Source organism: Pseudopodoces humilis, chromosome 6 (genome assembly GCF_049639895.1).
Source record: "Pseudopodoces humilis isolate 2021_Gansu_Grassland_sample_001 chromosome 6, ASM4963989v1, whole genome shotgun sequence".
NCBI classification, from domain to species: Eukaryota; Metazoa; Chordata; class Aves; order Passeriformes; family Paridae; genus Pseudopodoces; species Pseudopodoces humilis.
The window spans coordinates 17,595,600-17,609,953 of record NC_142205.1 but is presented as its reverse complement, the minus strand read 5'-3'; the positions used below and the strand labels follow the sequence as shown (position 1 = coordinate 17,609,953).

General features: G+C 39.1%; 1 protein-coding gene across 5 annotated transcripts in view; it reads left to right on the top strand.

The window, feature by feature from the left end:
• The window catches only part of PPARGC1A (PPARG coactivator 1 alpha), a 364,260-nt gene that overhangs the window by 340,140 nt on the left and 9,766 nt on the right, over window positions 1–14,354 (top strand). For all 5 annotated transcript variants that reach the window (XM_088056605.1, XM_088056606.1, XM_088056608.1 and 2 more), the window contains 3 exons: window positions 6,980–7,889; window positions 8,453–8,557; window positions 8,969–9,089. In XM_088056605.1, the coding sequence (XP_087912731.1) occupies window positions 6,980–7,889; window positions 8,453–8,557; window positions 8,969–9,089 (1,136 nt within the window). The remainder of the gene's footprint in view (window positions 1–6,979; window positions 7,890–8,452; window positions 8,558–8,968; window positions 9,090–14,354) is intronic.

Here is a 14,354-nt window from a genome sequence, read left to right as displayed (position 1 = left end):
TCTCAGTTGTGTAATATTGAAAAATAAGAGATGTACTTGGCATGTGTTCTTCTCAGGATAGCAGTAGATTGTAAAATATGTGATCTCTAGCACTGAGGGTGAGTGGTGTATTGCAAAATATGTCTTCAGGTACCACAAATTAGCTTGGTGCTCCTGAATCCAGTGGCAGCAGGCCCAAGCTGGGTTTGGGTAGGTATACTGGGCTTTCACCCTCCTACAACCATGATTTTACTTTTTCAGAAACTTTTTCATTAGTTCAGCATTAAAACATGAACAGTTTTCCCTGTTGTCTCCTGAATGCCTGCAGTCTTAATCATTACTCTCATGACAAAAGGAAGCATTCTTTCTATGCATCTTCATTTTGCAAGACCAACGTAAACATGGCAAAACTCACTGTATGCAGGAGGATAATCCTGTTCAGTGCCAATAAGAGGAGTGAAGTGAAGCATGGAGAAGCCTCTTCCGTCACTACTGGACAGCAAGTCTGCACAAGGGTGCCCATTTGTAAGCACATGGATAAGTCAGTGCTTAGTGCTGCCAACAGAAAGGGGCAGATGAGGTGACTACAGCAGAGTGGTACAAGCAGCCGTTGAAATCACTGAAGGAAGCAGTGTTTTCTCCCAGCCAAAAAGTCAGCAGCCTGTTTTTCCCATCAGCTGACTAGACAGAAATTGGGAGTCAGTCTGACCCCTGGATAGTCTTTCTAGTATTGCGTCCATGGTGGCAACAGGAATGGTCTCGGTATTACCAAATTCATTCCACTCCATCAGCTGTGCACAGAGGAGGAAACAAAACTACTCTGTAGTTGCTTGGACAACATAGCCAGGAGAGCTGGTGCATTAAAAAAAAGTAACAGGAGCTGGGAAACAGCACGACTGAGCACATATGTAAACAGGAACGCTGTACTATGATTCTATGGTTTCTTTTGCCCTCTGGAAATAAATAGAAGTTAGCTAGGGAATAAGCTGATGATACTCAGGAAGAATAAGAATTGGAGTGTTGTGTGGCCAGGGAGCTGGGTAGTGTTACCAAGCAGTGTACATAATGGTGGCTCTTGGACTTAATGTTGCACTTGCTCTGGTGTTCACAGTGCCTGGTGAGGAGGTTTCAGGAGGTCATGTGATAGCTCTATTATTCTCTGCCTGCATATTCACATGATTTTTATTTTTATATTCATGCATGTATGTAAATCTATAAAAAGATGCATGTCTTATTTTTTAAGTCATTTGTACTGCAGTAATGTTGTGTCCTGAGTCTGCTTGTGCTGGAAGCAAAGTACATAATAGCAACAGCCTGGAGTACTGAAGAACTTACAGCATATGTGTGTGTGTGTAAATCATGGCAGAATTGGGACCCACTTCAGTTTAAAAAACAACCAAAAATAAAATAAGGAAAAAGTAGTGGCAGTACTGATGAATAATACCCTGAAGTTCTTTAGTGAGACCCTGGCAACTCCAAATTATATCCAGATAACCGCATTGCTCATTGTCCTTATGTAGGGCAGCTTGCACTGTACAAACACTATTTATAATAATTTAAATAGGAGTTACCTTGATCTCACTACCGAATTGAAAAGACCATTAGCAGTGCTGCTTGCACTATCGAAACACAAAGTATTTTAATATAAATAGCAACTCCCTTGATCTCTCTGCTGAAAACAACATTGCCTCCTTCACTGATGAATTAACTATAGACCAGAAAAATAAGTATATAAAAACAATTCCCACATGAGCCATCAATCTTCGTCACACACACATTTTGGATTCATGTATCTAAAGTTAAACGGAAACCATTCTCTTGCCAATGCTATATCTTGCTTTACAACAGATCTGTTTGTAGTCATGAGTGTAACTTTGTCCTTCCTAAAACTGTCAAAACACTGATTTGTCAAATTATAAGGAGGAAATACTCTTTGAAGTGTTTCCACATATAAGAATTCTTTCAATACACTTTAAATGAGTGTCCTAAGTGGATTGCTATCTAAAGTTCTATCTCTTGAAGCTGATTATTCTAGCATTACTCTAAGGAAGCCTGGCCTGAACATGATGATATGGAGGGATTCCTAGGTGATGATAATTTAGTGAATTAAATTCCTGTGTCAGATGAGTCTTCTGAGTAAGAGGCTCAGAAGAGGTCCATCTCTCTTTGTTTCCACAGCCAGCTGCACTGCCAGTGCCTTGCTAAAGAGGCCACGGGCTTGAACTTCTCCAGTGTCTTCCAGAAATCTGGGATGGTTCTGTGTTACCTCTTTCCTCTTTGTTAGCAGTCAGAATAGGGGGGGGACGGATGGGACTGTGCAAGCACAGGGACTGTAGGAGGATGAGTCACCTTCTGAAGGAGGCAGTGTTTCTCTTGGCAGTCAAGGGCTTCTCAGTCATTGTTTTAGACTTTTGATTGTCTTAGACAAACTTCTGAATGCCAGATGTTAGATAGCATGGCTTCTAATTAATCTGTCTCTGTTCTCTGTGTCTTCTTAAGCCTTCGCACCTAAATACTCAAACCAACTTCAGGTACTTAAATGATGGCTTTATGTGCTTAAGGCTCAATCAGTAACTAGAAGACTATTTCCACCCTCTTGGTGAAAAGTCTCTCATTTGATATAGATCCCTGCAATTTGTTGTAGTGTAAAACTCCTCACTGGTCTTGGCAGAAAAATTTGATTTTTCTGAAAAGATGGCAGAAAAAGCTATATTTTTGCCATCAGAAAAGCTGATGTACACAATCAGCTTGAAGAGTGATTTGGAATTTGTGACTATCATTGAGGATACTGATACCCTGCTATTTGCCCACCTCTAGATTTGTGTTACCTCTTAGTTGTCAGAACAAATACTTAAAATCTGTCATCTAAGAACTTCTTTGACCTCAGAATGATTTCTGATAAATTGAGATGTGAGATGGAGAGAGTTGTCCAGAGGGAACAAGATCTAGTGGATTATTTGATGTTTTCAGGCATCTGTGTTTATTCTCTCCAGCACTGACAACAGGATTAAACTGAATATTCAACAAGCATGTAGTTTTTTATTGTATGGTGACTATTTAATTTTATTATATTTTCCTAGCTTCTGCAATCTAGTGCCATACATACTGAATTGAGCTGTTATCTTGTGGTCAGTGTTTAAAGTGGCCTTAAATGATGTTTCCCTTGACAATCCATTTTCAAAATCAAAAGGTATGAAAGAATACATTTGCAATGCCTCTCAAAAGCCCAGTGTACATGTAGAAAGGTTCCATGGCTGCATTTGCCAAAAGACAGTAATTACCAGGCCCCTCAAAACACAGCAAGCACCATCAAACATTTGAATGCTGAGTTACTGTAGAGATTTAGAAATATGTCTCTACATAAAACAGCATTGAAAATCAGTCCTAAGAAGTCCATATATCACTTTTAATGCAAAGACACTCCCCTAATTTCTGCTTATCAACCTGGCTGAGCTAAGTGAGTTACACTGCAATTTTTTTTTTTTTAAGTAGAGTTTTGGAATGTATTGAAAGTAGTTTCACCCTCCCAGAGACTTTCTGGGGAGAAGTTGCTTGGCCAAGGTGTCAGATTTGGCACATATGCAAACACCTTTTGTTGCACAGACACAGGAAGGATGGTGCTGCTTTGGCAATTTGATGTGTGCTGTTTTCTAGCACAAGATCACTGAGTGAGTTCGTAGTATATAGACTGAGCAATGCAAAGTGCAAACGTACCATTTACCAAAGCTATTCAATTAAGGAAAAGTCCCTACAAAGAAAATGGTTTTATAGCATGTCATGAAAAAATACTTGCCTTTTACTTTAAAAAGAAAAAAGACTGTTTAAGGGGGATGATTTTAGAGTATGTACCACTTCTAACAGATTTGCTGTGCAGAAGTACATAAGTGTGAGTGATGTAGAGGTACTTGTTTATTATAGAGCACATTTCAATGCAGTAATCATAAATATTGCTAAGGTTGTGCTCTGTTGAAATATGACCTACATACTCTTGATTGTTTGTGTTACGTGATTTGTCTGACACCCATTACATTCTGGGTAATGGCAGCCATTTGTTGCTGTGCACAGCAGGCTCTTTTGACAAAAGAAAATAGGCAGCAATAAAAAAGCTATAGTCTGAATTACATTCTGCACAGCGCTGCACTGCTGAGAGTTTGTGCAAGTGTGTTAACAATGCTCTGAACTGCCTCTTGTCAGCCTTCAGCCTGTAATGGCCATCTGTCCTTCCATAAATCTGTCAAAACCTGCTAAGTTCAAGAGAGAGTACAGAATATACCTTGTACTGTCAACGCCTAAATGTACACATTGGGGAGAAATCAGTGCGTGTGAAATAATCCAGTGGTTATAGAATATTGTAATGCCATTGATGTGGGATCATGGCCCTTGGTGAAGATTACCAGGGATTAGAGTGAAGATGAACAAGTGTGCAGCCAAGTGGTTTTCTCAGAATTCATGGCTTGGAGATTGGTCATGGGACACTCTGGAGGTGGACTCCGTAGTGGTGATGTGAATTCAAAACTTTGCTCCTGCCTCCATCCCCCAGTGTATTTTTGTTCAACAGTTAAATGAACATTTTCCAACTTTTATCTATTTCTACTCACTGGTACACTTCCTGCTTCTACTAAAAACCAGGAAAAAAGCCAGAATGCCATGAGGAAGCCCTTTCTTAGGCTGTCCCAGCCCTGTTCTGCCAGCAAGGGAAGTGCCAGTAAATTTAGCTCAGTCTGTACTTTCGTGAGGGGTTTTTTTGGTACTTCCCCCCCACCCCCACTTTTCTGAAGATTATTGGGCTCCTTGTCAGGTTTCTGGATATGTTATACTGTATGTTTTACTTGCTTCCTTCCAGGACAAGCTATAAAGAAGTGGAATTTGAAATAAGATTTTATTTTGAATATTGGATTATCTCTGGGGCTTCTTTGCCTGAATTTCTTAAATATACATGTTCATTGTGGAGTGTTTGTATTTTTGCTTCATTCTTTCTTTAAAACTTCATCCAAAAACTCAGTAACTAATCCCATAATTTCTCATGGGCTGTATAATTTCACAAGTAAAAAGTGTCATTTCTACATTTTTTTTCTAGAAAGTTGTTTACTGAAGTATTTGTTCAATCTGAGCCTGAAGTTTTAACTTTGAAAGTATTACTGGAGGTTTTTGAATAGGACTGTCCTCTTCATTTCAGCAAAAATTCACTTGGTAGTAAAAAATATTTGTCAGTGAGGAGGTGCAAAAGGTATGAAATTGTTAGAGTTGTCTCAAGTGAATTTTTGGGAAGAAGAAAGAAAAAAAACTGAGGATGTAGAGGAAATCATTTAACAGTGATGACTGCACAGAATTTTTTTAGTATTAAATTCAAATTTGGGATAACTAGAGTTTTAGGTGCCATAATCTTTGCCTCAGTTTCCTTGAATGTTGTGGCAATTAGGCAGAGTCTTCACATAGCCATGAGTAGTTCATAAGCATTTATTCCAAACATTCAGACAAAATCAAGCATGTCTCTCACATCAAGTATTCATGCCTTAGTGCTTCTATTTTCTTATTTTCTGAAGGAAATTCATTGCAGATAATGCAGTGGGACTCCCAGTCCCCATTTATGCTCCTTAGGGAGTACTGTGCATTGATGGACGCTTTTCCTTCTTTACAGCAAAACACTATAAAACATGTTCCATTTGCATTGATCTGCCAAGCTGTGGTGCATGTTTAAAAATACAAACCAGAGCTCTATAGCCGTGTTTGAAGCACACATTTCCTGTAACTCTCTCTACCCTCTCTTTTCATTCTTGCTAAGGAACTAATGGAAAGCTTATTGCTACAAGTATTCTTGAACAGCATGAGCCTCTGGATTGCTTAGGGATGGTCTGGATTACCTTGGAGAACTCCCTAATCTCTGTCTATTTTGTTGAATTTTAAGCATTTATTAGTAAATTATATTAGTGTCAATTGGACAGAAGAAAATCTTTCAAACATAACATACTAAGTACCTTCCTGAAGAGAAATTATTTCCTGAACAGTGTCTGCTGTTTGCTGTTACTCTGCACTGATGTCTGGGGTTATCCTTCTGTGAAGTCTGAAGAAATTCTATGATTTCTATAGAAAATATTGAAAGTTGTATTCTACCCTTATAAAAAATGATGGGAAGATACTGCTTCAGTTCCCAGGCTTTAGTAGAATGTGTTCTAGTCCTTCCTGCAATTTTTGTCTCATCACAGTAATATAATCTATTGCAGTTATGTAAATAATCCTGTTAGCAGTATATTTAGCCACTGAATACAAACCCAATACTAATACTAACCTAATGACTAATACTAGTACTTACCTGTTTCATTTTTAGTCCCTACTGCACAGTTCTCACCAAGATTTTGTTCTAAATGCAATGGTTCATTACAGTTGTGGTTGTCCTATTGTTCATTGGGGTTTCAGTTGCAAAACCACATTTCAGGCAAAATGTATTAGTTATACTTAAGGAGTGTCTTAGACATATATTCTCAATGGTTTTCTAAGTTAATGAACTCTGGAAACAAAGAGTCATTGCCAGTGAGTTAGGGGGGCTGTATTTCATTGTATTTAAATTCTACATCCTTTGGTACCACTCATTTCTTTCTCTTGGCCTTGCTTTTATCCAGGTTCTTCTTTGCTAGGTTCTTTATGTTTTTGATGGTGCCAGTCTTTTGACTTCTCATTTTTACATCAAAATCTATTTTATATTTAACAAAAACGTCTTTGGGGTTTTATCTCTTGATCTTTTCTATCAAAATCTACAGAGAGAGGGGCGGATGTCATGGAGGAAGGGGAGGGGCAGAAATTATACTGGATATTGATGGTGATGAATTAGTATTGTTGCTTTTGTTGTTACCAGACCTTTGGTAGTTTTATTCTCAGTATTAGCAGTGTTTAAGTGACATAAATGGGACTTGCTTTGTATCTATTTTAAGAAGCATATGAGCCACCTTTATAAACATTGTATGTGTGCTTAAAAGCATTCTGTACCTCCTTTTAATCCCTGTAGGCCTAACTCCACCTACGACCCCTCCTCATAAAGCCAACCAAGATAATCCTTTTAGGACTTCACCTAAATTGAAGTCATCATGCAAGACTGTTGTACCACCTTCAAAAAAGCCCCGCTATAGTGAGTCTTCCAGTTCTCAAGGAAATAACCCAATCAAGAAGGGTTCAGTACCGTCTGAGCTGTACACACAGCTTAACAAGACTACAGTACTGTCCAGTGGACATGAGGAGAGAAAGACAAAACGGCCCAGTTTGCGGCTGTTTGGTGACCATGACTACTGTCAATCTGTGAATTCGAAATCGGAAATACACATTAAAATATCCCAGGAACTTCAGGACTCCAGACAACCAGAATTTAAGGATTCTTCACCTGGGTGGCAGTGTCAGATTTGTTCTTTAGAACAAGACCAGTATTTCAAGAAAGATACTTTACAGACAAATAACCAGGGATCCCATGGTAATAACAGAAAACAGCTCCAAGACCAGGAAATTCGGGCTGAACTGAATAAGCATTTTGGTCACCCCAGCCAAGCTGTTTTTGATGAAGAAGCAGATAAGACCAGAGAACTAAGGGACAGTGATTACAGTAATGAACAATTCTCCAAACTACCTATGTTTATAAATTCAGGACTAGCAATGGATGGTCTGTTTGATGACAGTGAAGATGAAAGTGATAAACTATGCTACCCTTGGGATGGGACACAAGCCTATTCATTATTTGATGTATCACCTTCTTGCTCTTCTTTTAACTCTCCATGCAGAGATTCAGTGTCTCCACCCAAATCCTTATTTTCTCAAAGATCCCAAAGGACACGCTCTAGATCAAGGTCCTTTCCTCAACGCAGGTCTTGTTCCCGTTCTCCATATTCCCGATCGAGATCAAGGTCGCCCTGTAGTAGATCCTCTTCAAGGTATGGTACAGCAAATTCATGTATGATCACTGTAGTTAATAAGAGGACTAGCAAAAATATAAAGAAACTTACAGGAAAGAAGGAAGAAAAAGTAAGAAATAACTTAATCCAGTGCAACTCATTCTATTGCTTCTGAGCTGATTAACTCTGAAGGTTACGGGTTTGCTACAGAAACACTGGTTTCCAGTATCCTTTAAATTTGCCGGGTTTACACTTTCTGAGTGGAGCAGTCAGGTCAGAGGCAGAGCAGTTGGTGAGAGATGTACACAACTAACCTTCCCCATTATCTGTGAGCTGCCCGGTGCCAATCTTGCTGCAGCCTCTGTCAGATGGAGTTGACAGTGGCTGACTGCTCTGTGTTAGCCTCAATAAGGAACATTACTGAAGGCCAGGAGTGGGGGAATCAGGGCCAGTGAGGCCCCTTAGTTGACTAGGAGATTGCAGACTGTCACTGGAAAATCCCACTGGTAGCTTAGAGGAAATTGTAAATTCAGGGAAGAGGTAGAAAATGGTGTCAATAGACTCAAATGAAATGACAGAGGTGAATGTGTTTCTTCCTGCAGATCTTGTTGCTATTGTGAGTCCAGCCACTGTAGACACCGAGCATACAGAAGTTCTCCCTTAGGTGGAAGATCGCGGTCCAGATCACCGTACAGTCGCAGACCCAGGTACGGCCTTTGGCCTGCATTTGGTTTGCTTTGCAGCTGGTCCTCAGGAGATTAATTGTAGAATCATAGAATCATTAAGGCTGGAGAAGACCTCTGAGTTCATTGAGTCCAACCTTTGACTAAACACCACCATGTCACCTGAACCATAGCATGACTGCTCATGTCTTGAACACTTCCAGGGATGGTGATTCCATCACTTCCCTGGGCAGCCCATTCCATTGTCCAACCACCCTTCCAGCGAATAAATTCTTCCTGATGTCCAACCTGAACCTCCTCTGGTAGAGTTTGAGGCCATTTCCTCTTGTCCTTTCTCTAATTGCCTGGGATAATAAAGTATTCCAGAACCTGTATTTCTAATTTTACATTCACAAATGTAGGTGCTTGATTTGATGACTAAGTTGTGTTTCCTAGATATGACAGCTATGAGGAATATCAGCATGAAAGGCTGAAGAGGGAAGAATACCGCAAAGAGTATGAAAAACGGGAATCTGAAAGGGCCAAGCAAAGGGAGAGACAGAGGCAGAAAGCAATTGTAAGCACTGTAAAGATAACTTTCGTATTGAAATACATCTCTGTTTATTTTCGTAGATTCTAACTCTAGAATTCAGACTTTGTTTTCTTTCTTTTTATAAAAATACAAAAATTTGCTTATGTGTGTTTCTTAGTATTTTTAATTTTAAGCAAATATGTGTTTTCATAATAATTCCTGTTTTGGTGTCACACTAATAATTTTTTCAGGTTCTATAAATTGCAACTCTCTGAGTTTTTCACAGTGAACAGATAAGAGAACTTACTAGAAAAAGAGGTTGTCCCAGACAATGCAATAGTAGAAGAGAACTAGTCTCTTTCTTTCACACATCACTGAGTGAACCTGCCTTTTATACTGTATTTCTCCTACCAGACATACACAAAATAAGGAGTCAGGTGGTTTACCAATTGCTGAACTCTCAGAGTGGCTGTAATTGTCTATGCAGAGGATGCAGACAACAGAGCTCAAAACTGGGATCCAAAGACTTGACTTGAATTATAATTTCTTCAGTGTTTGTGATTTGGTTAATTTTTAAGTTATTTTTAGCAAAATAGTCTGAAGACACGATGCAGTTTAAAAATGCCACTTAGCACTGGCCCTCTCGTAATGAACATGTATTATTTAATTATTTTGTTCATCAGTGTTCTCTATGAAACAACTGAAATACCTGAAGCAAAGGAAATACTCATCCCATATGGGATTAAGTAGCTCTCTTGGCTGTTTTAGCAGTAGGACAGACGGAAGAATGGCTATTAAATGGATGGGTGGCCTTTGCCCCTTTTGAGTTCCCCATCGACAACTGCATAAACTGGGATCTGCTGTAAATCTGTTGCTGTCAAAGTTGCTAAGCCCATTTGGTGGCTCACCTTAACATTTTGATTTTCTGTGTCCTACTCTTTCCATTTGGTTGTAGCTACAGGGCTGTTCTGGCTGTGCTCTGGCTCTTGCATGAGCTGGTACAAACCAGGATACTTCATCTTCATTCCCAGGTTTTCCATTAGTGCTCTGTCCAGAGGTCACCAAAATTAATAGGTCTTATTCCCAGTGCCATTAGTGGACTTTGTAGCAAAAGGTGATTTGTCACACACTTGGCAGCATTTTTCCTAATGCACCTACAGAATCAGGAGTGTGTAGAGATTGACAGAGACAGGCATAGTCTACAGCAATGGGGAGTTCTGGGAGTGAACAGACAACTTTATGGCCTGTTTTTTGTCTCTGCTACTGTTGTTCTTAGTGAGCTTCAGCAAATCATTTCACTTTTCTCCATTTCAGGTGTCCTGTCTACAAAGTGTGGGTGATAGGTGTATTTTGTAAAGCACAAGATTTAGAGCTATAACATGCTCTGCTGTGCTGCTCTGAAATGCAGTGAAGGCAATGGAATAATTTTATTTGGCTTCAGACAGGGCCATATTTAAGTCAATTTTTGCAGTTATTTTTAAAATATCTAGCTTCCATCTGCTTAGAGATGAACACTACCTTCCAGCAATTGTAAGTTATACTGGTTGTTCTCTCTTAGAGCTACCACAAATTAGAGATTCAAGTAGACCTCTGTCATGGGTGTATCTTGCTACTTCTCAATTACTGTACCTTACCCATATAAATAAACATGAATCCTGCTGAGGAGGTAGAAAATTTTATTTAGTTTAAAACAAACAAATATTTGGCAAGTAGCTAATCAAGAGAAAAAGAAAAAAGGAAAGAAAAGAAACTTAAAAAGCTCCAGATATGCTGCATCATACTGCATTAAAAATTCTAGACAATTCAAAACCAAGGTTGAATTTATTTTCTTTCTAAAGTGAGCTTTTTTGATTATAATTAACTTAATTAATGGAATTATTTATTAATAGACATAAATAAATAAATCAAAACTAAAAATAAATATCAATAAACAGAACGTGGCAAAAAATCTAAAATCCAGTCATCTGTGTGAGTTCTGCAGAAAATGTAGATTAAGTCCTATTAACTCCTTTATCCAAAGTCTGCCAGCACTTTCACTTTAAAAATCTGTACTGAATTGTGCTATTTTATACTCTGAAAACAGTAAGGATTAGGAGACAGCAGAGAAAGGGAATTTCCAATCTCATTAATTCAGTGATAAAATCTGTATAATTTCTAGCATTCTCTGCTCTTTTTCTTACATCTTTTGGTTTATGAGTCTCTTTTGTGTTACTCTTTTCATTCTTGAGGGACTCAACTTATTTATCGTTCAGCCACAAGAATGTCCTCTCTCTCTCTTTCCTTGAGCTCTTTCTACAGTCCCATAAATTTAGATTTCTTTACTCTCTGTATTGGGGAATTTTTTATTTTCTTTCTAGCCCTTTCTCATGCTGCCAGAACTGATTTATGGCCACATACTTCCAGATACTGTTAGAAGAGTGGCCCAATGATTGGGCAGGACTAATGCCTGTTAGTACAGAGGGCAGGTGACTTTCTTCATGAGAAGCACTGCGCTGAGATCTAAAGGGATAGTTGTAGAAAGGATGCACAGTAAAGAAGGAGCAGAAGTTATGTCATAGCCAAAAGTCATTAGGTACTGTGGAAGCAGTATCTAAAATTTGTCTCTGTGGGACAACAGGCATGGGAAACCTAGGAAAAAGAAATGAGAAAAAAATTTTCATCTGTCAAAACCATATGTGAAGCAATGCCCTCTGATTGTGAAAGCAGCTTGTATTTTGGCAGATGTGAAGACATATTGACAGAATGCTGAAGAGGCTTGTTTTAGAAGCTTGTGCTCATGCTGTGTGGCACAGGCATGTTTGAGCACTGCCCCTTCAGTCACACCACCACAATCTTTGCCATAGAAGATTCAGAGCTAGAAGCCTGGGATAGTATTTTCCAGTATAGATTCTGAATTCCTGTCTACTCTTACAGCTGTATACGGGTGATTTGACTTCAAAAGGTACTATCATATTCTTCTCATCTTCCTTTTCTTCTTTTCCCCTCTCCAGTTACTGGAGGTTCAGTGCCTTTTTTGTGGATTGAGGTCTTAATTTTGAGCAGGCATGATTGAGAAATACGGGCTGAGCCTACAAGGTACTTAGAGAGTTAAAAAAAAGTAAATCGTCATTCATTCATTCATTCGTTCATTTATACTTTTGGTTGTCATTCCTTTCCTAACTGACCAAATGTTAGCATAGTTTAGCTTGATCTTGTTTCGTTTTATTTCACCTGATATTGATTTTTTTTTTTTAGAATGGATCCTTTCTGAACATAAGAATGGTCTGCCAAGACTTACTTAGTCATGTAAGCCAGATCATAGTGGAGACACATGGACTATGAAACTTGAGGAGCACTGCAGGACAGCACAGTCTGCTTAGTGCTTTGTAGAAACTGGGATTCAACCCCCAACCAAGGCAGACCAAGGCAATGATTTGCCAAAAGCTCTGAGGACCCCTTTTTTCTTCTGATACACTCCAGGAAATTTCTGGGTTGTGTTTACTCCAGCAGTTCATTAGATGATGTGGCAAATACTTTTTGAAGCATGGCACCTGAACTAGCACATTCCAGTTCTGGAGTCACTAGTTGGTGATTCCTTATTGATGTGGTGCACCAGAGTTGCAGGTTGAGCTGTGTTGTGGCTGTCTGCTACTCTACAACTTTGGCCATGATACTGACTTACAGTCACATCCTTCATGCAGCTCATTTACTGTGTGCACTGGCTACTGCTAAAAGATGTAACAAAATCAGGTTATACTCAAGTAGAAAATTACAATTAACATTACTACTTTTCATTCCTAAATGCTGACAGCCTCTCTGAGACAAGTATCAAGAGTCCTGGTCCCAGAGAGCTTACAGACATAAGATAAATGTGATGTGAGGCCACTGCAGTGGAAAGAAACACATGGTTTCAAAGAAAATAAATTGCTCTAAAACAGGAAGGCAGGAGAAAGGTGGTTTCATAAATGAGTGCTTGCCTTCTCTAAAGTCTAAAACCAGAGTCAGCCTACAATAGAATGCATTTCCACTTACGAAGGATTCAATGTATGTTGTATATTTAGTTTGGATTTTTTTGTTGTTGCTCTAGATCCCAGGTACTCTACTTTTGCTGTATTTGTTTCTACCTAAATTTTGAGTTTTACAGGTCCATCATTATTTTTCTAGCAGTCACCATGGAGTGTGTCTGTACTGTTCAGCCCTCAGTTACCCACACAGCAGCATGTGATAATAATGTTCTTTTCCCCACACCCCAGTTTTTGTGATTTTTTACTTTTTCCATTCATACTTACTCACAGGCCATACTAATTTTTCTTTACTCTAAAGAATTTTGTCTCATCATCATTACATCAGAAGCTTAAGCTTTAATGGCTTTTTTCCACCCCTAGCATTTCTGTTTTTGCAACTCTGTCCAAACAATCGCACTGTATTTTCAAAATGGTATTTGGCCTTCAGCTCGAAGGATAAAAGTCTTAATGGCTTCAAGTCTCTACTGGCAGAGAAATCAATTGGCATGGAAGGCAACATAGACATGGGGTGTGCACCCAGCCAGACACCTGTGCTGGAGTGAGCAGCAGAGCCTTCAAAATCCGTAGCAGAACACAGCTTTAAAGTGCTCCTGGATTTCTTCTCTCAGCTTCACATAAAGCATTAGCTGGCTCTTGGAGAACTGGGTATGCACCACAGACATGCAGACAAAAGGAAAAACGGGAACAGGAGTACCTCTGGAGTGTTTGCCTTCAGTTCCCATGGGCCTGGCTCAGCAGCACCATAGGCAGACAAAGCCTGTTGGGGGAAGAAGCAAAAAAAAGCCAAGAGAAAACATCTAGTGGTCAGTGCTCAGTGAAACAATTATGAAATAAAGACTGAGTAATAAGGAAGCATAAAGAAAATAAAGTTTTGGAGAAGCCCTTTGCAAGACAGAAAGATCCTTAGCATCAGTCAATATTTAGAGGATGCGTGGTCCCTTTAATTTACCCTTTGATGTGTAAGGTATATTCCAGTCTTGTTTTCTCATATTTTGTTATTCTAATGATTTAGTATTTTCATGTGAGACTTCAAATACTGCTTGTCATTCCAAGATTTTCTGCCACATCTTCCAATTCAAATGTTTTTACTGCGATGAAAATGAGCAGGATTATGAAAGAAGGCAGACATGTTAGACCCGAGGGAGTTGGTTGGACTATTCTCTTTTTTTTTAACCTGGCAGAGCAAGGAGCCACACTTAACGCTTATGATGCAAAATAAATAATGTTCACTTTCAGGAGGGAAATATGAACAAATAGCTTCTGAAGTTTCCTGCAGGTTCCTTCTGCCCACATGAAATTGAAAACA